General features: G+C 56.1%; 1 protein-coding gene across 1 annotated transcript in view; it reads right to left on the bottom strand.

Annotated features, from left to right (window-relative positions):
- Positions 1–22211, bottom strand: part of MYO7A (myosin VIIA) — an 88080-nt gene extending 65869 nt beyond the window's left edge. The window contains 3 exon segments of the mRNA XM_047752753.1: positions 4298–4411; positions 19520–19583; positions 21410–22211. Coding sequence (XP_047608709.1) covers positions 4298–4411; positions 19520–19537 — 132 coding nt within the window. The 5' untranslated portion in view covers positions 19538–19583; positions 21410–22211.
- Positions 22212–23734: the final 1523 nt, after the last annotated feature.

Here is a 23734-nt window from a genome sequence, read left to right as displayed (position 1 = left end):
GAGCCCAGGCTGCACACTGCTGGGGAAGGGTACCGGGAGGGACGGGAGCCCTGGGTCTCTGCGACCCCCTAAGGGCCCTGTCCTCTCCTGTGGCCAAACACCAGTTTTAACAGGTTGCAGCCCGTGAGGATGGTACTGCCCAACCCCCATCCTCCTTGGACCGCTCCTTCTCCTCCCCTTAGTGGATTCTCTGCAGACCTCAGAGGTGGGCATGGCAGGGACTTTGGCCCTGCCTTATGGTTGTCATTAAGGGGATTAGTCCCTCCAGTGACTTTACAGGATGGAGTGAAAAGTGTAATCATTGGATTTAGACAGAATTGGCTTCAAATCCAGGCTTCGGTAAACAAGGCAGTTATTCAAGAGTGCAATATTTCCTGCTGCCACCAGGTGGCAGATGGTCACACATCTGGTCAATGGCGTTGGTTCTTTCATCAAGCTTGGTTCCTTCTGCGCCCTGGAAGCCTGCCCGCCAGCAGGTGGTCTCCAGCCTGTCAGGGAAGTGGGTCTCTCCTGTGCTCTGGGGTGTCACAACAGCTAGAGTTAAGCCTCCAAAGCCTTCTGGGGCCTCTTCCCTGTTTCCAAATGCCAGACCCCTGGGAGTTTCAAGATTAGGCAGGCAGCTGATTGGTTCCCCAGACCGAGGTCAGAGCCTCCTCCGGGTTCCCACATTGCCTGGGTCTCCCTCTGCCAGGCAGTGGTCACACTGGGTTGCCATTGTCTGAGTGTGGTTGTGTCCCTGCCAGGTTCCATATCTGCTGTTATCCCTGGTTCACCAGTACCTCACACAGGGGCATGAACCAAGTGACAGGGAATCTGATGAGACAGATGAGGAACCTGGTCTGAATTAAAAGCAGCATCCTGGAGTTCCCGTCGTGGCTCAGCGGAAACGAATCCAACTAGTATTCATGAGGACTCGGGTTTGATCCCTGGCCTCACTCAGTGGGTTGGGAATCCGGCGTTGCCATGAGCTGTGGTGTAGTTCACAGAAGAGGCTCAGATCCGGTGTTGCTGTGGCTGTGGTGTAGGCAGGGAGCTATAGCTCCAATTTGACGCCTAGCCTGGGAACTTCCATGTGCTGTGGGTGTGGCCCTTAAAAGCAAAATAAATGAATGAATGAATGAATGCATGCATGCATGCAGCATCCTAGTCATGGAGAGAGCCCAGAAGCCCTCTTCCAGCCCCATCCCTTTGCATGAGAAAACAGGAGCAGAGGACCAAGGCCCTCCGAGGGATAGGGGACAGGGCCAGCCATTGCCCGTGACGCCAGTTTCCCTGGCATTTCATGGTGCCTCCTGGGCCAGGGGCCTCTCCTTCCCGGTCAGGCGCTCACACAGCCCTGACGTGAATGGGCTGGGTAGAGGGGTCAGAGAACGCGCCTGGACTTTCCAACCCCGTGTGGAACATTCCTCTCCCCCAGGCACTCTCTTTCTTGATACGAGCTGATCCAAGTGGAACGTTCCCTCTCCTTGATGCAGTCCTAGACCCTGGACTAGGCATGGGCCAGCGGGGAGAGGACTCCTGGGCAAGCTGCCTGCCTGCCCCATTCAACCCCAAAGTCGGATTCCTTCCCACGGCACATAAGCACAGAGCTAAGACGTGGCTGAGCCACCGGGGCACATCACTTTGCCTGCCTAACCCTCGATAACCTCATCGATGAAATGGGAACGAGAATAATAGTCCCATTTCCAAGGGGGGGGGGGGGCGTTGGGAGGGTTAATTGATACAATCATGCCAACCTTTGTTTTATTCCCTCCAGGTCTAAAAAGCACTGGTGCCTAGCAATTGCTTAACCAGGGCTGGCTATTATCCCTCGAATGCTTTCTAGATTTGGTTGCAAAAGCGATGCATGTTCTCGTTTGTCCATCAGAGCAGCGTGTCATGGAATTACCAGCCCTGTTTCACAGGCAGGGTCCCATGAGAGGGGGGAGGCTGCTCTCAGTGGCAGAGCGGAGCCTCTGCGCACCCCTTTCCTGCTTGGAAGGTCCCCCACCAAGGCCAGCCCCCCTCAGGTCAATGTCCACAGACCAAAGTGTAACCAGGGCAGAAACTGAGGCCTGGCCCCAAAGGCAAACGAGTCAGAGGCCGAGAACACGACCAATTCCAGGGCCTGGGGACATATTTGGGAAAGCACTGGCCTGGCCCTGAGCACGGAGAGGCAGGGACCCCACCCTCTGTAAAGGAGGAAGGGGTGCCTCTGGCAGTGAGAACAACTTGGACAAAGGCAGAGAGAGCATCAGGATGCCTGTCAGGCCTGGAACCGTGACCTTGAGCGTTCATTCGGCAAGTCTTTATAAAGAACCTTCTCTGGGGAGACCCTCTGTAGCGCTCTGGGGAACCAGATGCGACTCACCTGGTCCCTGCCCTCAAGGTGAGGGGGTCTGTGGGCAGACAGTGGGGTCAAAGATGATGGCCTGGATGGGGAGGAGTGGAGGGAGTGGGAGTGGAGAAAGAAGAGGCTGGAGGCCCCCAGGGGCCCGCTGCCCCTGAAGCAGACCCAGCCCGCAAACCTGTTCCTAGCCAGCCAGCCGCATCTCTCCCTGCTCTGCAGCCCCCGTTCTCAGGGCCTTGGTGGGGGCGAGTGGGAGGGGACCTCTGGGATCCGGTGACACCATCACGGGACACCGTCTGACATGCAACATGACCCAGGTGAAACTCGAGCCTGCAGACAGAGTCCCTGGGCCCCACCCTGGGGGCTCCAGGCTGGTGCCTGGGCCAAACCCATGCCCCCTTCTGAGGCTGCAGACTCACAGGGGCTTCCTAAAGGGCCCTGGAACTGCAGCCTCTGAGCTGATGCTGCGGACACTCCAGTTCTAAAACCCAGGGGACAAAAATGTGCTTCACACAACCTGAGTCCCCAAGCTGCCACTGAGACATTGAGAGAGGCCCTGGGTCCTGACCCCGGCACCATCACACACGAGCTGTGTGCCTGGTCCTGGGGGTCCCTCTCTGGGCTCCAGTTTCCCCTTGGGGTGGCACTGGCTGTCCTCCCTGCCTCCACAGACACTCTGAGAACCCAAAGAGAGAACTCAGGTCAAAGGGCTTTGCAAACCCCCAGGAGGGTGTCCCTGGGGGATGCAGGTGTAACAGTGATGTCCCCGCCTCCTCCACGTCCATCACGGGGACTCCAGGGGCCAGAGCCCTCTGCTGTCCCCCGACAGAGCCTTCTGCCCCAAGTCACTGCACCCTCTTCCACTCCCGTCAGACGAGGAGGCTAAGACGGGGACTCAGTGCTGTCTCATCCCCAGCGCTGGGCACAGCACAAACTATGGTGGAACTGAATCTCCCTGGATCCCTCATGTCCCCACTAAGCTGCAACCTTGTGTGAACCACGTCTGCATGTCCCCCGTCACGTTACACACGTACACACATATCACGCACGCACGCACACACGTATCGTACAGTACAGAGGCACCTCGCATGTACACACGTGCCACGCACACACACACGTGGCACACACACGCATAGTATACAGTACACACGTACCACACACGTTCACACATACCACACATGTTCACACGCACCACGCACGTACACACATACCACGCACGTACACACGTGCCGGGTTTCTGGGCTTCCCTTCTGGACCCTCGTCCAGCCACGCTCTCCAGTCAGCCAGGACCCTGCCTTCCAACCTTTCCTGCCGCCCCCAAAGCCCTATGCTCCCTACCTACCAAACTCACACTTCCTGTGTCCCTTGCCCTCGGGGTCACAAGAGATAAAGGGTTCATCTGTTAGACGGATTCGAGGGCAGTGCCAGGGTGGACGAGGTCACGTGATGCTGTATCCCCAGGGATGAGACTCTGGGCATCTTCAGATTCACCCTCCCTTTACTGAGGCACTCACACATGCTCTCACATAGGCGTCAACAGCCGGGTGAGAGCGCTATTGGCCCCATTTTACAGACGGGGAAACTGAGGTTCCGAAGGGAAAGAGGTTTGGCCAAGGTTGCAGAGCTAGTAAGAGGGCAGGATGGGATATGAATCCAGTCTGTCTGACCCCGAGGCAGCCCTGAACCTGAGGAGCACCCAGTCTGCTGCCACCCCACCCCCCACCATACACACCCACATGCCACACAGACACACGTCTCTAACTAGGCAGAAGGGACCAAAGTGCAGTGGACATAGAACAGGCTTTGTGAGAGGGTCGTGGGGAAATCTTCAGGGAGGAAGGGGGTTCTGAGGGGCAGACGTGGGACACAGGCACCACCTCCATCCCTGGTCCCTGCCTCGGTCAGTCACCTGCTGGCCTGTGTGTCCCCCCCCCAAGGCGCAGGGCAGGACGGGAGCAGGTGACTCACATTGCCTTCATCGTCCACCACCTGGATCTGCCCCGAGTCGCAGAGCTTCACCACCGCCCCGATGGGCACATCGAACTCCTGCCCGGATCTCAGGTCCATCCAGACGTAGTCCCCCTGTGGGTGAGAGAGTCCCAGGCCAGCTGAGCAGGGAGGGGCACCAGGCACCCCTTCCAAGCAGCCCTGTGCCCACCAGACCACCACCGCCAGAGGCGCTTGTGCCAACCCCAGAAGAGGGAAGAAAAGGGAATTTGCACTTGCAGAAGCCACAGTGCCAGGCCCTCAGCTGGGCACTTATGCCATCTCATCGGTCCCTCTGCCGTGGCAGCCATTACTGGTCCCGATTTACAGAGGGGTAAGCAGAGGCTCAGAGAGAGGAAAAGCCGAGAGTACAGAGCTGGGCAGCTTCGAACCCAGGCCTGCACAAAGCCTGGCTCTCCCAAGGCTCTGTACCCACACGTACGGCAGGCAGAAACGCCAAGACACCCAAACCTCTGTCCAAGAGGAGGCATCCCCCCAGTACACCCAAACAGGCCCTGTCACCTCCTGGCTCAACACTCACAGTCGTAGGCATGACTCCCCTGCATGGACACTGTCTGTGCCAGGCCCCGCAATACACGTGGGCCTCGCTCTCAGCCACACTGTCTCCTGGCTTGTGGAGACAGCCCAACCTGGGGCCAGGGGCGCATCACCTTTGTGTCCCCTGCAGCATCCGGCACAGGTCCTGGCTCTCTACACATTCAGTAAGAGTGCCTGGAAGCCAAATCTAAAACCCAGAGTCAGGAGTTCCCGTCTTGGTTCAGCAAAAACAAATCTGACTAGCATCCATGAGGACACAGGTTCAATCCCCGGCCTCGTTCACTGGGTTAAGGATCCAGGGTTGCCATGAGCTGTGGTCTAGGTCATAGACATGGCTCAGATCCTGCGTTGCTGTGGCTGTGGTGTAGCCGAGGGGCTACAGCTCCAGTGTAACCCCTAGCCTGGGATCCTCCACATGCCATGGGTGTGGCCCTAAAAAGACAATCAATCAATCAATCGATAAAATCCAGAGTCAGAGGATGGACTTGAAACAACCGCTTTCGTCACTGATGCATTCGGCTCCTCACTGATACATTCAAGGAGCATGTGTTGATCCCCCACTGAGAAGGCGGCGCTGAAGGATCTAAATGCCAGAGATGGAGCAGCGAGCATGGAGTCTGCATTCTAGCTGGGAGGAGACAGGAAACAATGTCACAAGGACATTAACAGGGTCACTAGGGATGGCGTGAGTGCTGTGAGGGCAGTAAGCACACCAGGGGTGGAGAAGGACCGAGCCAGCCACGGACACAGTAGCCGGGGAAGCCACGCTGCGAAGGAAACCTCTGAGCTGAGACCAGAAGGGCAAGAGGCAGCCAGGCTAGGAACAAGCAGGGGTAGACATGTAGGCAGAGGAGATGACAAGTGCAAAGGCCCTGGGGCAGGAAGGAACAGCAAGGACACGGTTATGGCAGGGCCTGAGGAGAGAGGTGGGGGGCAAGTTCCAGGACTCATAGACTCTCACTGGCCTGGAGGTGAAGGTTTGAATTTTAGCGTAATCTTTTTTTTTTGTCTTTTTTGTCTTTTTTGTCTTTTCTACGGCCGCACCCACCCACGACATGTGGAGATTCCCAGGCTAGGTGTCAAACCGGAGCTTTAGTCTCCGGCCTACACCAGAGCCCCAGCAACACGGGATCCGAGCCACGTCAGCAACCCACACCACCGCTCACGGCAACACCAGATCCTTAACCCACCCAGCGAGGCCAGGGATTGAACCCGCAACCTCATGGTTGCTCATCGGATTTGTTAACCACTGAGCCACAGCGGGACTTAGTCCTTTAGTCTAATCTTAATGAGAGAACTGCTTTGGGGTGTTTCCCCAAACAGGAAGGTAAGAGAACCTAGGCCTCCTAATAAAAATAAAGCTTCCTATCAGGTGGCCTAGAAATGTAACAGCTGCTATAACTGATTCACAATGAAATAAGCCCATGGGAATGACCCAGGGAAACAGCTCTGGGCCATGGAACTGGGTTCCAGGATCTGCTTTGCCTTGGATAAGTCACTGACCCCTTTGAGCCTTGGTTTCCTGTGAGGGGTGGGCTCGATGAGTCCCCCACTGACTCATCACTTGTCCAGCCAAGTCTTTTTCAGCCACAACTGCCACTATGGGCCTTCACTTCATAGGAGCTTCGCCCATGTTAAAGAGACCAGCTCAGAACCCAAGCTTTCTCCCAGGAAAAGTAAAGATACGGAGTTCCCTGGTGGGTCACTGGGTTAAGGATCTACCATTGTCACTGCTATGGCTCTCATTACAGCTGCAGCACAGGTTTGATCCCTGGCCTGAGAACTACCACATGCCAAGGATGCAGCCCCCGCCCCCCAAAAAAGAATACTCGGAGAGTCTCTAGGAAGGGAGAGGGACTCACACATTTGCTGAGCACCTACTGTGTGCCCAAGCTGCATGGCTGCTTCCCATAAACTGTCCCATTTAATCCTCATGAGTGCTTTAGTCCCACGCCCAAGATGTGCCTCCTGCCACACTCGTCACCCTCTCCTAAGTGATGGCTCACAGCCCACCTGACACACCGGTGCTGGGGCTGTTCTGTTCCACCTGCTGCCCATCCCACCCCAACTTTCACCGGAGTGGACACCCACCTGCGAGTAACTCTTCCCAGGCCCCTCCTCCCTGCCCCTCCCTCCCCGCCCTGCCCGAAGAGCTGGTTCATTCATTCAGTACATATTTGCAGAGAGCCCGCTGAGAGCCAGTTGACGCTGAAGACCCAGCCGTGAACAGAAAGGAGAGCAAAGTCCCAGTGGGAGCTAGATGGGTGGGGGGGAAACCCGGAGGAAGCGGGCAGCACCACGTTGCCCGGGGCCCTGTGAGCCACAGACAGAAGCTGGACTTCCTTTTAAGTATGTCAAGAAGCCATTGGAAGGTTCTCTTTTTTTTTTCTTTTGTCTTTTTGCCTTTTTTTAGCGCCGCACCTGCAGCATATGGAGGTTCCCAGGCTAGGGGTCTAATCGGAGCTGTAGCCACCCGCCTACGCCAGAGCCACAGGAACGCGGGATCCGAGCCACGTCTGCAACCTACACCACAGCTCACAGCAACGCTGCATCCTTAACCCACTGAGGGAGGCTAGGGATCGAACCTGCAACCTCACGGTTCCTAGTCGGATTCGTTAACCACTGCGCCATGACAGGAACGCCCATTGGAAGGTTCTAAAGCAGGAGAGAATGGCACCAAGGACAGATTTTCACACTGGCTGCTTCGTGGAGCACACTGGCGCTCCTGCAGCCCCCAGGCTTGGCCGCACAGCCAGCAGGACGTGGGTCATCGCCCTCCGTGTCAACTCCCCCCGGCCTGCAGCCCCTGAGGGCGGGGTGGTCTGTGTCCTCCAGCTGTGACTTCCCACACACAGAGAAGCGTGCGTTCCTCTCAGTGGGAGGAGGAGCGTGTGGGCCTATGCCTGAGAGGGTGTGTGAGTGTGCGAGAGGGAGCCTGTGACAGAGGTCGTGGGTGTGCCTGGGTCCTGGGCGCCAGCCGTGGCGGGCACTGCTCTGGGCTAACGCAGTGCCGCCGCAAGTAGCCAGGTAATGGGGCGATGCTTCCCTGTCATGAGCGATCTCATGGAACTTCACGACACCACCCAGGCAGAGGGCTCTAGCTCTACTTCATGTCCTCAGAGAGGCCAAGAAACCGGCCCAAGGTCACACAGGTGTTTTGTGATAAAGCCAAGAAGGAAGCCCAAGCCTGGCAAACTCCAGATCCGGGCCCCACCCTGAACCCCGCTCTGCCCGCAGAACAGGAAGCCCAGGTAGGATCCCTGGCCAGAGATGGTTCGTGGGCCCAAAAAGCTAACTGGAGGCTCCAGCTGAGGGCGGCACAGCAAACACAAGGGACTAGACCCCTCCCAGCCAAGGCCTGTCACCAGGAAGGCAGCGACTTCACTTTGTCTGCTCTGGGCCAGAACTTGAGGAAAGAGGCTAACCTGACAGGGAAGAGGCTTCCGGGAGGAGGCTGGGGTCTGAGCAGCTCTGAGGGGGACAGTTCCCTGTGGCCCCAAGGAAAGTCCTGGGGGGGGGGCATCAGCATGCAGCCTGGTTCTGAGGGTCCTCCTTTGACAGATGAGGAAACGGAGCCCCAAAGAGAGAAAGGAACTGGCCATAGTCACTCATCAAATTGGTGACTGAGGAGACGGTGAGCCTCTGTGGAGCAGAGCCCGCACCAAAAACAGGGGGAGTCAGGTGCTGCTGGATGGGTGGGGTGAGGTGGGGCTGGGGGACGTGGTGGGGGGAGAGATGTGAAAGAACAGGACACATTTTTGAGGGGCAGGAAGGAGGAGAAGAAAGGGGTACTGGGCCCCCAGGTGTAACCCTATGGGGCCCTCCCCTCTCACAGCCAGACCCCGGGCAACCCATGACTGCCTCTGGCCCCATTCCTGCCACCCCACCTGCTCCCCACAGGGACCTCCCCCCGACTCAAATCCCATGTGCGATGGACACGCGCCTCAGTGCGGCTGCGCAACCTGGGGCGAGTTCCAGCTTCTTGGCTGTCAGATGAGTGGCTTCCAGGCCCCGGCTGGTGACTTCCTAGATGCTTTGCCTACATGTTCTCCAGAGTACCCCGCAACCCCAGCAGGGCCTCGCTCCAGGGACCCGGGCCCACATTCACAATGAACAGATGGGTTAAGAGATCTGGGCTCAGATGGAAGGCTGTGACTTGGGGTAAGTCTTTCAGTCCCTCTGGGCCTTAGTGCTCACCAGCCTTAAAAGAGGGGTCAGTGCCTGTGAAGATGAGAGACCCCTAGGAAGGGAAGGTGTCTTCGCTGCTCACCTGCCTTCCCTCCTGAGCCCAGAATCAGATCAATATCACCTCCCCAGGGCCTCAGTCTTCTATGCCTTTTTTCCCTCTGGGCCAGGGCCTGGGGCTCCTTCCCTGTCTGTGGAATGATAAGGGGTCTGTTTCAGGACTTGTTCGGCCCCTCACTTATTTCCCATAATCACTTTGGGACACTGGTGGTCTTAGCCCCATTCTCACAGGTGGCAAAGACGGTCCAACTGACTTGCCAGGCGCGCCCTTGAGCCAGGCAGCGTCCCGAGGCTAAGCTTTGGGGGTTGCTCCTCAGCAGGTCCCCAGACCGAGCCCCTCAGTGCACTCGGAGGCGCTCCCTGACCCAGTCCAAGAGCAAAGGCAGGGAAGCCCCTGCCCGGAGCTGACCCACCCACCTCCAGTTTCCGGCTGCACCGGCTCCTCGCCTGGGGAGGGGCGGAGGGAGCCAAGTTCACGGGGGCGGGTCAGGGACGAGCGGTGGCAGCACCGAGGCCGGAACTTCTGAGAGCACCCTCGGGCTTTGCGACCCTGCAACCTGCTCGGCTGCTGACAGGCGGGGAAACCGAGGCCCAGAAGCAAGTGCCCGGGGCGCGCCCTCCCCTCCCTCCCGGCCCGGGCCTCACCGGCAGGACCGCGTAAGTCTTCAACGCCTGGTTCAGGCTGCGCACCAGCGCCCACTTGCCGGGCTGCTTGGCGTGCGCCTCGGCGGGGTGGCCGGGATCGCTGGGGTGGGCAGGGGGCTCCATGGCGCGGAGGGGCCCGGCCGCGGCTCTGGGCAGCAGCCCTTCTCAGACTCCCTAATTCACCTAATCCCGTGCGCGCCGCCAGCCGGGGAACCCTAAACCCGACCATCTGCCGCGGGCCCATGGCAACGGCGGCTTAGGTGACGCCCGCGGGCCGGGAGAGGGGAGGGGGCGCCCGCGCTGCCCCAGGCCCCCTCCCAGCTTGGCCAGACCCCCGACACCCAGGAATGTCAGGATGCCCTCTCGGGGACCGCAGCGGGCAGCACCCAGGCACGGAGCTGTGGGCCTCGGCACAAACGAGGCAGCTGGACCCTCCCCTTGAGGGCAGTTTTGGAGAAAATCGCATGTTTTCTAGGGAAAGAAACGCGGGGATATTATGGAGAACTCAATATACTTCACGAAATTTTCAAGCTAAAGGAAAGGTGAGTCAGAGATCTTTCCAGCCCACTGACTGCCCTTGGGAAGTGAGGGCAGATAAGTCTTGAGCTGGGAGGGGGGACTTTGGGAGGAACCCCCCCCCCAAGAATCTGCCTCGGGTCCTCCCCCTCTGAGGCCAGCCAGCAGGGGATCTCTTGCCACCCCACCCCCCGGGGGGGGTGTCCCGTGGTTCCCCAGGCCCCCTCCCAGCTTGGCCAGACCCCCGACACCCAGGAATGTCAGGATGCCCTCTCGGGGACCGCAGCGGGCAGCACCCAGGCACGGAGCTGTGGGCCTCGGCACAAACGAGGCAGCTGGACCCTCCCCTTGAGGGCAGTTTTGGAGAAAATCGCATGTTTTCTAGGGAAAGAAACGCGGGGATATTATGGAGAACTCAATATACTTCACGAAATTTTCAAGCTAAAGGAAAGGTGCGTCAGAGATCTTTCCAGCCCACTGACTGCCCTTGGGAAGTGAGGGCAGATAAGTCTTGAGCTGGGAGGGGGGGACTTTGGGAGGAACCCCCCCCCCCAAGAATCTGCCTCGGGTCCTCCCCCTCTGAGGCCAGCCAGCAGGGGATCTCTTGCCACCCCACCCCCCGGGGGGGGGGTGTCCCGTGGTTCCCCAGGACAGCAAGCCACCCCTAATGGCTCAGAGCTTACCCCAGCTCACATCTGTGCTGGGCCACCAGCCACGGTGACCACTGTCCCATCCAGGGGTGCCCAGGCCCTGTGACCCTCCTCCTACGCCTGCTTTCTTCCCTCTCCCCACTTATCCGTAGCTTCCTCTCCTCTTTTCCTCCCATTATCTCTTCAAGGTCTCGTTTTTTGGCCTTGGCATGGTCTGGAATCCTGAAAGACCCAACTGTCTGTCCTAGACAAGCAAAACCACAGCGAGGCGCAGGGAAAACGGCAAAGAAGGACACCGCGAGGCCTCACCTAGAACTCGGAGCTGCCCTCCGGACCGAGGCTCCCCTCTACCCAGCCCAGCCTCGGGACCCGGGGCTCTGCCACCCAGAACACAGCTGGCTGACTGTGCCCTCTCAGGGCCTGCTCCCAGGAGCAGGCCTTCCCCAAGCTAAGCCCAGAACAAGCACCCCAACGCCGGCTCACCCACCAAGGGAGTCCATGGGAACAGGACCCAGACCCTCAGACACAGGGAGGGGCTGGGGGTGGGCTTCTAGGCACCCTTCCATCCATCGATTTAACCAGCCTTCATCGGCTCAGCCTAAAGCTTAGGAGACGCACTCCTCAGAGCTTCCACCCTGCGGGGTAGTCAGACCCAGACACCGATAAGGATGGTACCACCAGATAAGGGACCGATGAGCCCTGGAGAGACAGGATAGCATAGCCACTAAGAAGTCAGACTCTGAGCCAATAGGGGTTCAATATGGATGCAGCCATGCACCTGCGATGAGCCCTCGGGCGAGTTCCTCAACCTCCATGTGACTTTGTTTCCTCATCTTTCCGATGACAGAACAGCACGTGCTTGTCAGGATTCAACAGGGGTGTGTAACTCACTCAGGCTGGTGCCTGTTAGAGCAAATGCTGTATGAGTGATCACTCTCAGTAACCGAGAAAGTCACTGTTGTGGTGGCGTCACGATTTGGGGGGGCGGGGGCAGGCATGAGGGAGGAGAGTGTTCCAGAAGAGGGGACGGCAAAGCAAAGAGAAGCAGAGGTAAGAAGGAAGGATGGTAAGACAGGTCTGGGGCGTGGAGAGCGGCCCCCTCAGCGAGACCCAGCAAAGTCCTGAGAGCCTGATCTGGCCTGACTCAGACCCGGGGCTCAATCCCCTGTACCCAGGCCACCCCTGCCATGAAGCCTGGGAGTAGTCCCCCTCCCTGCAGGTGGCTGCACATCGGGTCTGGGAAGCAGGTCTCACGCCTCTGGGACCCACGCTGGCATCCTATTAGAGTCTCTCCCAGGGCCAAGGCTCCCTGCTCCCCGATCCTTGTCTCTGGCCGCCTGGCCACAGAGACTAGGGTCTCCCACCTTGACTTATGCTGGGCGCTCTGCCAGGAATGCTTCACCCCCATGCTCTTCCCTGCCCCCACCCAGCCACCAAGCCTCCACTTGGCCAGGGGCCCCCTGGTCCCCATACCTCACCACCTTCATTTCTTTACTCCCTCTGTCGCTGGGGCTGCTCTCACCCCCGCCACAGGACCACCTGGTCCAGTTCTGGCCACTCGCTTTACCTATGAGGAGACTGGTTCAGAGGAGGCAAAGGATCCTACGCAAGGATATACTGCAAGTTGGGACGGAAAAGCTTTCAGGAAATAACTACGCCAACTGCCAGCAGCAAGGGACATCAGTGGAGTAGAGAAATCTGCCAGGAACCTATTTCTATATAGACATGCCAAAAATTGTCAGAATCAACTTTACTGGAACTCTAGAAAACATGCAAAGGTTTACAGTAACCATCCGAACATGTAATGAAGAGACAGGTGACGGGAGTCCAGCAGAGAGCATTGTCGTACTCCAGCCCACCTGTCTCCTCCCACCTCCCACCTTGAGGATGGCAGCCTGAATCCCTGGTGTGAGTTACGGGGGTCAGAGGGGGCAGAACAGGCCTTGTTATCAAAGAATTGTGGTTGTTTTATCCTCTCCGGGGGTTTCCTGAAGGACTTATGCAAAGGGGAGTTCCTATTGTGGCTCAGCAACAACGAAACTGACTAGTATCCATGAGGATGCGGGTTCGATCCCTGGCCTCACTCAGGGGCTTAAGATCCAGCATTGCTGTGAACTGTGGTGTAGGTCAGACGCAGCTCAGATCCCACATTGCTGTGGTATAGACCAGTAGCTACAGCTCCAGTGGGACCTCTAGCCTGGGAACTCCCACGTGCCACGGTGCAGCCCTAAAAAATAAAGAAATAATGCAAAGGGCTTGTCTATATTCCCTAACTAGGAGCTCTCCCAGGGAGAAGTAGCTATGGAGGGCATTGGTCAAAAACACCCAAAGGCATGTTGCTGCCTGCGGAAAAAGCACCAGTTGGAGAAAACTGTAGGTACTCCAAAAAGCCTGCAGGAAAAGTAGGGGAATGAGATGCTTTGGGGGAAAAGGGCTTTGAAAAGTCCTGCACATGCTGGCGAATCTAGACATGTTGGACAAATGTTCAGAAAGGCACGAGAAGACCCTAAGCGCTCACCTTGACAGATTTCAAGCTCCGGGTAGACAGGAAGCGAAGGCTAATGCAGAGCCACACATGGCCGGATGAGCACCAATATCATGCCTTAACTCATATACACAGAGTCCAATACACAAAGATTGAGATTCGTGTGTGTTTGGCCCTTTTATTTTTTGGCTCCAGGTGTTTTAGAGTCTCCAGTGGCCACACAAAACAAAGAACATAGTCTTCATACAAATAATTTAGAGAAGTCACTAAACAAAACTGCAGTTCACAGCAAACAGCAACAACAAACCCCAGGGAGGGAAGAATCTGCCTTTCCGAGCTATCACGGTAGAATAATCAAAATGTCCAGTTTTCAACAACAACAAAATGATGAGACTTGCAACGACATAAGAAAATGCCCACTCACAAGAAGAAAAAGAAATTAATAGAAATTTTCCCTAAGGAAGCCCAGACACTGGACTTCATAAAGACACTAATCAACTGTTTTAAGTATGCTCAAAGAACTGAGGGAAACCAGAACATCTTGCCAAGTCGAGAATAGCAATAAGTAGGCAGGAATTATAAAAAGGAACCAAATAGGACTTCTGGGAGTTGAAAAGTACAATAACTGACATGACAAATTCACTAGAGGGCTCAACAGCAGATTTGAATGGGCAGAAAGAATAATCAACAAACCTGAACATAGCTTCTTTGAGATTATCCCATCCTAGGCAGAGAAAGAAAAAAAGATCAAGAAGAGTGCGCAGTGGTTAACGAATCCGACTAGGAACCATGAGGTTGCGGGTTCGATCCCTGCCCTTGCTCAGTGGGTTAAGGATCTGGCATTGCTGTAGGTCGCAGAGGCGGCTCGGATCCTGCATTGCTATGGCTCTGGTGTAGGCTGGTGGCTACAGCTCCGATTCGACCCCTAGCCTGGAAACCTCCATATGCTGCCAGAAGCAGCACTAGAAAAGGCAAAAAGACAAAAAAAAAAAAAAAAGATTAAGAAGAGTGAGCAGAGACTAAGAAACCTATGGGACATCATCAAATGGATCAACATATGAACAATGGGAATCCCAGAAGAGGAGGAGAGGAGAAAGGCGGAAAGAATATTTGAAGAAATAACGACCCCAAGCTCCCCAGACTTGGTGAAAGATATGAATCTATACATCCAAAAATCTCAATAAATTCCAGGTAGGATAAACTTAACAACAACGACACAAAATCCTCAGGGTTCCTGCTCTGGCACAATGGGATTGCCAGGATGCAGGATCTGTCCCCAGCCCGGCACAGTGGGCTAAAAAGGTCTGATGTCATCACGGCTGTAGCGAAGGTGGCACCTGCAGCTCAGATCCGATCCCAGGCCTGGGAACTCCACAGGCTGCCCCCCAAAAATCCTCACGGAGACACAGTACAATCAAACTATCAAAAGACAACGAGAATCTTAAAAGCAGTGAGAGAGAAGTGACTTGTCATATCCCAAGGATCATCAATGCAATGAATTGCCAATTTCTCATCAGAAACCCACAGAAGCCAGAAGAGTAGGATGAAATACGCAAAGTGCCAAAAGGAAACAACCCCTTTTTGGACACGAATTCTCCATGTGGCAAAAAATATCCTTCAGAAGTGAACGAGAAGCTAAGACATTCCCAGGTAAGAAACAAACAAACAACAACAACAACAAGAAACCTGAGGGAGTCTGTAGCTAGTGGACCTGCTCTACAAGAAATGCCAAAAGTAATCTTTGAGGCTGGAAGGAAATGGCACGAGACAGTACGTATCTCAAAGCCAGACCAAAAAAATAAACAACGCTGGTAGAGTAACTACAAAAGTACATATAAAATCCAGCTGTATTGTTATTTTTGGTTTATAACTCCTTTTTTTTTCCTATGTGATTTAAAAGACAAATGCATAAAACAATCATTACAAATTTATGTTCATGGGCGCATGGTGTATAAAGATATAATTTCTGACAATGACACCATAAAGGGAGAGGGATAGAGCTGTGTAGGAGCAGGGGTTTTATGTATTTTTAATTGTTTATTTATTTATTTATTTAGTCTTTTTAGGGCCACACCCACAGCATATGGAAGTACTCAAGCTAGGGGTCGAATCAGAGCTTCAGCTGCTGGCCTACACCACAGCTCACAGCAACACTGGATCCTTAACCAACTAAGCGAGGCCAGGGATCAAACCTGTGTCCTCATGGTTCCTAGTCGGATTCGTTAACCACTGCACCATGATGGGAAATCCAGGAGCTGGGTTTTTGAATACTATTGAAGCTAAGGTGGTATTAACTCCCACTAGACTGTTATAAATGTAAGAGGTTAATTGTAAACCCCAGAGTAACCATTAGGAAAACACACACACACACACACACACACACACACGGATGTGGGAAGGGAATCAAAACAGTACAGTGGGGGAAAAAAAATCAAACACAAAAAAGAAGGCATCAGAAGAATTGAGAGGGGAAAAGATGACAATTAGAAAAAATAGCCAAATGTCAGAAGTAAATCTTTAAGTGGAAATGAATTAAATGCTCCAGTTCAAGGTCTAGGCTCACAGAATAGGATTTAAAAAAAACAACAACAACACGTGATCCAACTCCATGCTATCTAAAGACTCCCTTTAGATCCAAAACCACAAACAGGTTGAGAGTGAAGGGATAGAAAAATATATTCCATGCAAATAGTAACCAAAAAAGATCTGGGGCAGCTCTGCTAATATCAGACAAAATGGACTTTAAGTTAAAAATTGTTACAACAGACAAAGAAGAACTTCATATTTTAATAAAAAGAGTCAATCTGTTATCAACAGTCCGCAAAACCTATCCTCAAACTTCACTCTGATCCATGAGTCTGGGCAAAGTACATCCAGTCCCTACACTGACCTCACCAGGAACCAGAAATCATATCTTACTGAAGCACAGCAGCCTTCTCTAGGTCCTGAAAGCACGGACCTTGCATTCTCACAAGCACAGCTAGCCTTGCAACTGGGGCAAGCCCCTCCTCCTGAGCCTGCAGACCCCTCTCTGCGTGTGAGAGGCTCCCACGACAGCCTCAGAGCCTTCCCTGACACCAGCCCCCCAGGTACGCCAGCCAGAGCAGAAGCCTCCCCCAGGCCCAGGCTCCCTGCCACCCTGTTCCACCCCCAAGACTCCCACCACTCCAGTTCTGCCCATGGGTGCCCTTGGAGCGTTCTGGAGCTGCCTCCCCTTTTGGTCTGGAAACTCCTCCAGGACAGGGAGCAGTCCTTTGTACCCGTCCTGGTACAGAGAAGGACCTGAGTGCCACTTGGCTGGATGAGTGAGTGAGAACGTGGCTGGAGGGAGTGGCTTCTGGGACACTGGGAACTTTCGGGCACTGCCACCCCACTCCCCAAACCATCAGTATAACGGATCTGCCCAGACCAGCGCAGGGTCCCTAGGAAAGAGCCCACGTTCTGCACATGCCACCCAGCAGAGGAAGTCTGCCCTCATCCCCTGAGCCCTGTACCTGCTTCTTGTGCCTCGCCCCTGTGCCCGGCACAGTAGCGCCCTCCCAAGCTCTCCTCTCCCCACGTGCTGCCGCCCACCCCAGCTCACCAGCGTGGCTCCCTCTCCTGTCTGGACTTGCCCCATCTCCTGTCTAAATCACCCTGTCTGGGCTTCAGTCTCACCTACAATATCGGCACAAAGATCCCTACCTCACAGCCTTAGGGTGATAAAATGAGATCCTATACAGGGAGGGCCTGGCACACAGCAGGACCCGCGTGGAAGCTATTCCTGAAGAATTAGAACTGTCCACAAATAAATAAAAATGTTCCACGCGTGAAGACATTTGCATGCTTAGCCCATCATTCTGAAGGTGTTTTCTGTGCCTGGTACCCCATGGGGCTCAGAAAGCCTGGGTGACAGATGCGTGGAGGGACCGAGGGAGGGAACGGGTGAGCATCTGAGGCTGCTCTGTCCCTCACTGGGACACTCTGCACGCGGGGAGAAATGGTCATATCTCTGAGGTCTCTGCAGAGACTTTATCCCAAATAAATATGTAGCCAAAATAAAGTGAAAGAAAGGAATGGGAAATGCCCACACGCGGGAAGAGCACGAGCGGGATTTTAACAGTCCTCACGGCACTGAACCTGTACTGAGCCGTGTCTAGCGTTGGGCTGAGCGTCAAGTACACGTTATGACCTTTAAACATCCCTCTGACAGGCATCATGCCAACCCCAGCCCCCTGGACCAAATGAGGGTGAAATCACAGCACTCAGCACAGAGCCCGATCTCTGAACGGGCTGGCACCAGGGCTGAGGAGGCCGTGGGGAGCAGGAGGAAGGCCGACCCCCATTTCGGGGCTCCCCGGGAGACCCCAGGAAGGCAGAAAAGAGAGCGGAGTGTGATCAGACGCTAACGTGGCCAGAGCAGGGAGGGGTCCCACACGGAGCAGGGGCTTCCGTGAGGCCTTAGAAGTCAGCCAGGAAAAGCAGGACAAAGTGACCCAGGGAGACAGACGGCCTTTCGGGACAGGGGAGGGGTGATGGGAGGAGGAGAGGGGGGAGGCGGACCCGGGAGGAAGTTGAGAAGATGCACTTTGACGGAACCCCTCGAGGCATTGTATCTTCACAGCCATGGTCCCGGGAAAGGAGGGTTTTTAATCCTCATTTTACTAGTGAATTTTCTTTCTTTTTTAGGGCCATACCCACAGCATATGGAGGTTCCCAGGCTAGGGGTCTAACTGGAGCTGCATCTGCCAGCCTACACCACAGCCACAGCTACAAGGGATCCGAGCCGCGTCTGCAACCTACACCACAGCTCACGGCAACGCCGGATCCTTAATGCACTGAGCAAGGCCAGGGATTGAACCTGCAACCTCATGGATACTAGTCTGGTTCGTAAGTGCTGAGCCACGATAGGAGCTCCTATCCTCATTTTACAGGTAAGGAAACTGAGGCTCAGGAAGGCCGAATGCCCCCAAACCCTGCTTACTCGTCAATAGCAAAGCCCAAGATGAGCCAAGGGGTGCAGGTGCTGCCTGGGGAGCTGCACCACTGGCTGGCTCCCCAGGGCTGGGACCTCTTTCAGGACAAAAGAAGTAACGGAAATGCGCTTTCTGTGTGAGGGGTGCACAGAACTGGGTTCCACTGCAGACACCTGCTCCCAGCAGAGGCTGCCAGCAGGTGAGGTGAGCCAGCAGGTCAGGGAGAGCAGACGGTGAGTTTCCTGAGGGAAAATGCCCTTGGGGGCTAGGGTGGCCCAGGCCCTCCATCTGGAGTCTGCAATTGTCCCCATCCACCCAGCCCCGCAGGTGGCCCAGGTCAGAAGACTGTATATCCAGATCCTGCCTGATGCCCATCTTCTCACATACTCACCGCCCCCCACACCCACATACACACACAGCGGGCATGCAGCTGCAGACAGGGCTGCCCATTGGCCCCACATGGTCCTGAGGACATGAAGCCTCTGGTCAAGCCCCCACAACACACACCCCCATTAGCCCAAGGGTCTGATGTCAGGCCGACCTGGCTCAGGGCCCACATTCCTGGCTCTGGAGACCGGGAGCTCATTAGAGCCTCAGGCTGATCACGGGGAAGGGCTGAAGGTCAGGGCCGTCGTGGCCCTGGGAAAGAAGGGGGCTGGATGACTCTGCGGGGGGCAGCCTCTCTGCTCCTTCCCCATGTACCACCCCCATCCCCAGGGCTCCAGCTCCCACCACGTCACCCCCCCTCCCCACTCACTGCTCCCCAGGCAGCCTCAAGGCCCTTCCTGGTCTGGCCTCAGTAGACTTGCCACCTTCCTACATTTGGGCCTTTGCACATGCTGTTCCACTGCCTGGAATACCCAGGGACTCAGAGACGTATGTGAATAAATAATTTCTAACCAGTGGGGTGAGTGCCGTGAGAAAGGGGGGCCCCAACAGACTCATCAGAGGGAACAATTCTAGACCAGGCCTGAGAGAGTCAGGGAAAGTTTCATACCTGGGTTTTGAAGGAGAGAGAGGAGTTCTCTAGAAGAAAGATTGGGGAGGGTATCCTACAGCTAAGAATATGGATACGAGAATAGGGGATGGGGCAGGATGAGCCATCCTGGCATAGAAAGATGAAGGCCCGTGGGGTACAGGGAACACTCACCTGCTGAAGAATCACCATTGTCCTTTGTCAAATGCTCCTGCTGCCCCCCTGGCCAGATGCTGTGCTGTGGGGAAAGCGACCATCTCAAGCCTCCGAGCAGGCCAGCCAGCCCTGGCAGCGCTGAGCCCGGCCGCGGTCACCCGGGCGCCGAAGCCCCAGCCCCTCCTCCTCTGAGGAACCATCCTGGCTTCTCTCCCTCTGGCCACAGCCCAACCTGCGTGACCTGAGCCTCCTCCGCTTCCACCAGCTCCACTGCCCAGAGAAGCTGAGCTCTTTTTTTTTTTTTTTTTTAACCACTGTTATGCGGAGATTCCCAAAGGGCTCCTAAGAAGCAGCAAGTCCAACACCTTCCCCTGGACATATGGGCAAAGAGGCCCAGAGAGGGACCAAGAGTTACCAAAGGTCACACAGCAGGGCGGGGCAAATCCAGAACTAGGACTTGGTCCCCGGCCACCCAGCTCAGGGCTGCCCCAGGAGTGGGGGTGACAGGGACAGCCTGGCCCAAGAGGGTCAGGCTAAGCATGACCTGCTCTTGACAGGGCACGCCTAAAATCCTTCGAGAGCACCCCTTGCCCTCAGGATGGGGGCTCTAACCCGACCCCCAGCCCAGCCCTACACGCCTCTCCATCTTGCCTCTCCACTTTCTTCTTTTCCACCGCTGTTCTCGGGCCATCCCCAGTGTTCACTCTTCCTGAAACAGGCCTTCTCACACCCCTTGGCCTTGGATACACTGGCCCCTCTACCTGGAGTTCTGACGAATAAATTCCCACCTCTGCTTCATACTCAGTTCAGACGGCACCTCCTCCAGGAAGCCTTCCCGGACCATCCCCAGGCTGCCAAGAGCCCTGATGTTTCCCTCTATCCAGCCCTAACGGTATGCAGCTGTTGTCTAATCAGGGTCCGTCCACACCTCTGCCCCCAAAGTCAGGCAGTTGATAGAGGGCAGGGTTGGGGCTCAGCCGTCACCTCACATGGCACAGGGCCAGGACCAGAAATGGCTCAGGAAGGACTTGGGGGATGCGGCATGGTGCTCAAAGCCCACTCCAGCCCACAGGCCCTGGCGCCAGGCCCCCCTGGCCCCCTACCCGCCTCCCAGGATAAGCATCAATTTTTCACAAGGCCCATTCAGAGGCACTGGGGCATTTGATCCTCTGCCCATGACACTGGGCCTGACACCTGAGCCCTGACCCCCCGCCCTGGGGCTCCAGGATTCAGCGGGCACATGGTCCTCCCGGAGACCGGCATCCAGCCTGGGAGCCCGGCTGGGAAGGGAATTCTACAAGGGTCAGCGGGCAGCTGCCGCGGGGAGCTATGTCTGAAGATGATGCCCAGCTGTGGCTGGCGTCCTGCGCCCCGTGAGCCACGAGAGCTGAGGGCAGAGCCAGGGCCTTCGGGGTTTGGAGGCCTGGAAAGGGACATAGAATTTAAAGGCCGTTTGTAAGGAAAAAGCCACATGATAGACATTATTTTTCTAATCCCTGTTCAAGTTTATTGCTTTTCAAAGTGACAGCAGGGGACAGGGATCTGTATTTCCATTTCAATTTAACCTCATCCCCACAATGGCCTGGGCTCAGGGGCCTTCATTTCCCATTTCACAGACGGAAAATTTGAGGCACAGAGAAAGGAAGTGACTCATCGAAGGAGAAAGAGAAAAAAAAAAATGAGTGTCTGAGAAAGACCTAGGGAGACAGAGAGACAGGGACAGAGGACTCTCGGCCACCCCTCAGCATGTCTGCCCCCGTCCCAGCTCTGGCCAGAGATGGCAGGGTGCCCAGGAGCAAGTGGCTGTGGGGGCAGTGGCTCCAGGGCGGCCTGCACCCATGACCCCCCCCCCCGAAGTCCAGCAAACCCTTCTCCCCGTGCCCAGGACAGCGGGCAGCCCCTCCTTACCTGGGTCCCAACTGCTCACCAGCCTGGCTGCAGCTGCCACCGGCACGGAGGGGCCAGGAAGCTGGGGGGGTGGGTCTGGGACAATCAGCACACACGAGTCCCCCCTTCTTCTGTGTTGCTCCGTGGCTTTGCTCCTGGCTGGGGGGGCCCCTGGGTCTTTGGTTTTTCACTGTGGGACTCTCTCTCTCTGTCTCCCTCTCTCTCCTGCCCAGCGCAGCTATCTGGCCGGCACTGCTGCCCTCTCAACCCCACTCCAGAGCCTTCTCCCAGAAGGCGGAGCCGGAGGGCCCTCCAAGGTCTGGGTGTCGTGACATCAGCACGGGAGGCGGGCTTGCTGCCCGGGGCCCTGGCAAAGCACTGGCTGCCCAGCGGGGAGGCGGGGGCCCTGGGGGCTTTCTCAGCTGTGCTGCTGACCCTTGTGGGATTGGAACCAGCCCACCCATCCCGGCCTCAGCTGCCTCCTATCATTGGCAGTAACATTACCTGACTCACCTGAGCAGGAAACCTCGTTCTGATCCTGATTGGTCACAGATTTGCTGAGTCTTGGCCCCCGTGTGCCCTCTGCCAAGCCCGTTTCCTTCTCTGTCTGAGACTCTGAGAGCAAAGACCAGGCAGGGCAGGAGGTAGCAAGCATTCCGGCCCTTCCTCCCCTGTCCTTGTGCACAGCCCTCACCCCAGACGGCTTCCGAGGGCGCCTTCACGTCACATCACCTGGAGCGCATCACCTCACCGCTGCCCCTCAGCTCGCTCTGGGCAGGTGCAGGTGGGGGCGGAGGTGTCTCTAACCATTTCTTGTTTTTTGTGGGTTTTTTTTTTTTTCTTGGTCTTTGGTCTTTTTAGGGCCACATCTGCGGCATATGGAGGGTCCCAGGCCAGGGCTCAAATCAGAGCTACAGCTGCCTACCTACAACCACAGCTCACTGCAACACCGGATCTTTAACCCACGGAACGAGGCTAGAGTTCCAACCCGTGTCCTCATGGATACTAGTTGGATTCGTTAACCTCTGAGCCACGATGGGAACTCCTCTCTAATCATTTCTCAGACCAGCTGACCAGGAGCAGCCCGGCATGTGCCAGGGGCCCGTGCCAACTGAGGTGGAAAATGCGATTTTGTGTGTGTGGTATAAATGCTTTTTTTGTATTCTGCAGAGTTTATTGCATAGTTTTAAAGTGACTAATACAAGACATTTTACATGTCCCAAAGTTTAGTCTTTATATGTAGTAGTTTCCTAAATATGATGTATATATATATATTTTTTTAATTGTAAGAAAATGTGATTTTAAAGTAGGGAGGGGGGTAAACAAGGAAGAGTAAACAAAATGTTCATTTTGAGCATCAGTGAAGACAGTGACATCACGGGCGCCCTGCTGAGCCCTGGCCCTCACCCGCCCTGGCAGCTGCCCCAGCCCTGGCCATCCGGGCCCCGGGTGGAGGGAGACGCTCTGTGGGATTCTCTGTAACTGGGATGTGCCTGCTGGGAAGGTGCCACCTGGCTGCCACCCAAAGGATGGGGTGGGGGGCCCAGGGAGGGACCCAGGCATGGCCCAACCGCACCGCCTCCTGGGCACAGCTGCCTGATGGCGCCCCCTGGAGATCAAAGCTGAGCCTGCAGCCTCTGCCTGCAGCAGCAGGTAGAAAGTCAAGGTACTGCTTCTGCCCGAGCTGGGGCTCCCTCTGACCTGACAGTCCTGACCCCGGAAGACCCCTGGCTGCTGGGGTGTGCTTGGCCGGGTGCCCGTGGCAGGAGGTGCTCCTGAACACCACGGACCCTTGGGTCCTAGCATCCCTCTAATCGTCTCTTGCTCAGCCTCCCAGACCAGGCAGGCAAGTGGTGTCAGCCTTAGGCGGATGGGAAAACGGAGACCCAGAGAGGAACAGACGGGGAGCCCCAGGCAGAACGCAGGTCTGTGCTGAGGGATGGCCGGGGGCGGGCACATGCTTCGTGCCAGATGCCGCACAGCTGCAACGACTCAGCACCCACCGGGCATGGGCAAGATGCCAAGGCGGGCACGTCAGCCACAATGTCCTCTTCTTAGTCTTATGTGGAATCTAGACTTGGTCTTCAACTACTCGTTCCTCCCTTACTCACCACCCCCAACGCACGGTCCACTCCACCTCCCAAATCTGGTTTCTCCTCACCGCCACCTGTGGCTTCCTGGCTCGAGCTGCCAACATCTTCCCCTCAATAGCCTCCACTCCGATCCCCCCACAAGCCCGTCTCCTCCTCGGCCACCCTCCATGCCACAGCTGGGGCAGGGAGAGGCTCAGGGAACACCTGTACCCCCAGGCCACCCAACCACTAAATCTTGGCACGTCCCCTCCAC

Source organism: Phacochoerus africanus, chromosome 11, assembly GCF_016906955.1.
Source record: "Phacochoerus africanus isolate WHEZ1 chromosome 11, ROS_Pafr_v1, whole genome shotgun sequence".
Classification (NCBI taxonomy): Eukaryota; Metazoa; Chordata; class Mammalia; order Artiodactyla; family Suidae; genus Phacochoerus; species Phacochoerus africanus.
This window is presented reverse-complemented; position numbering and strand designations above follow the sequence as displayed.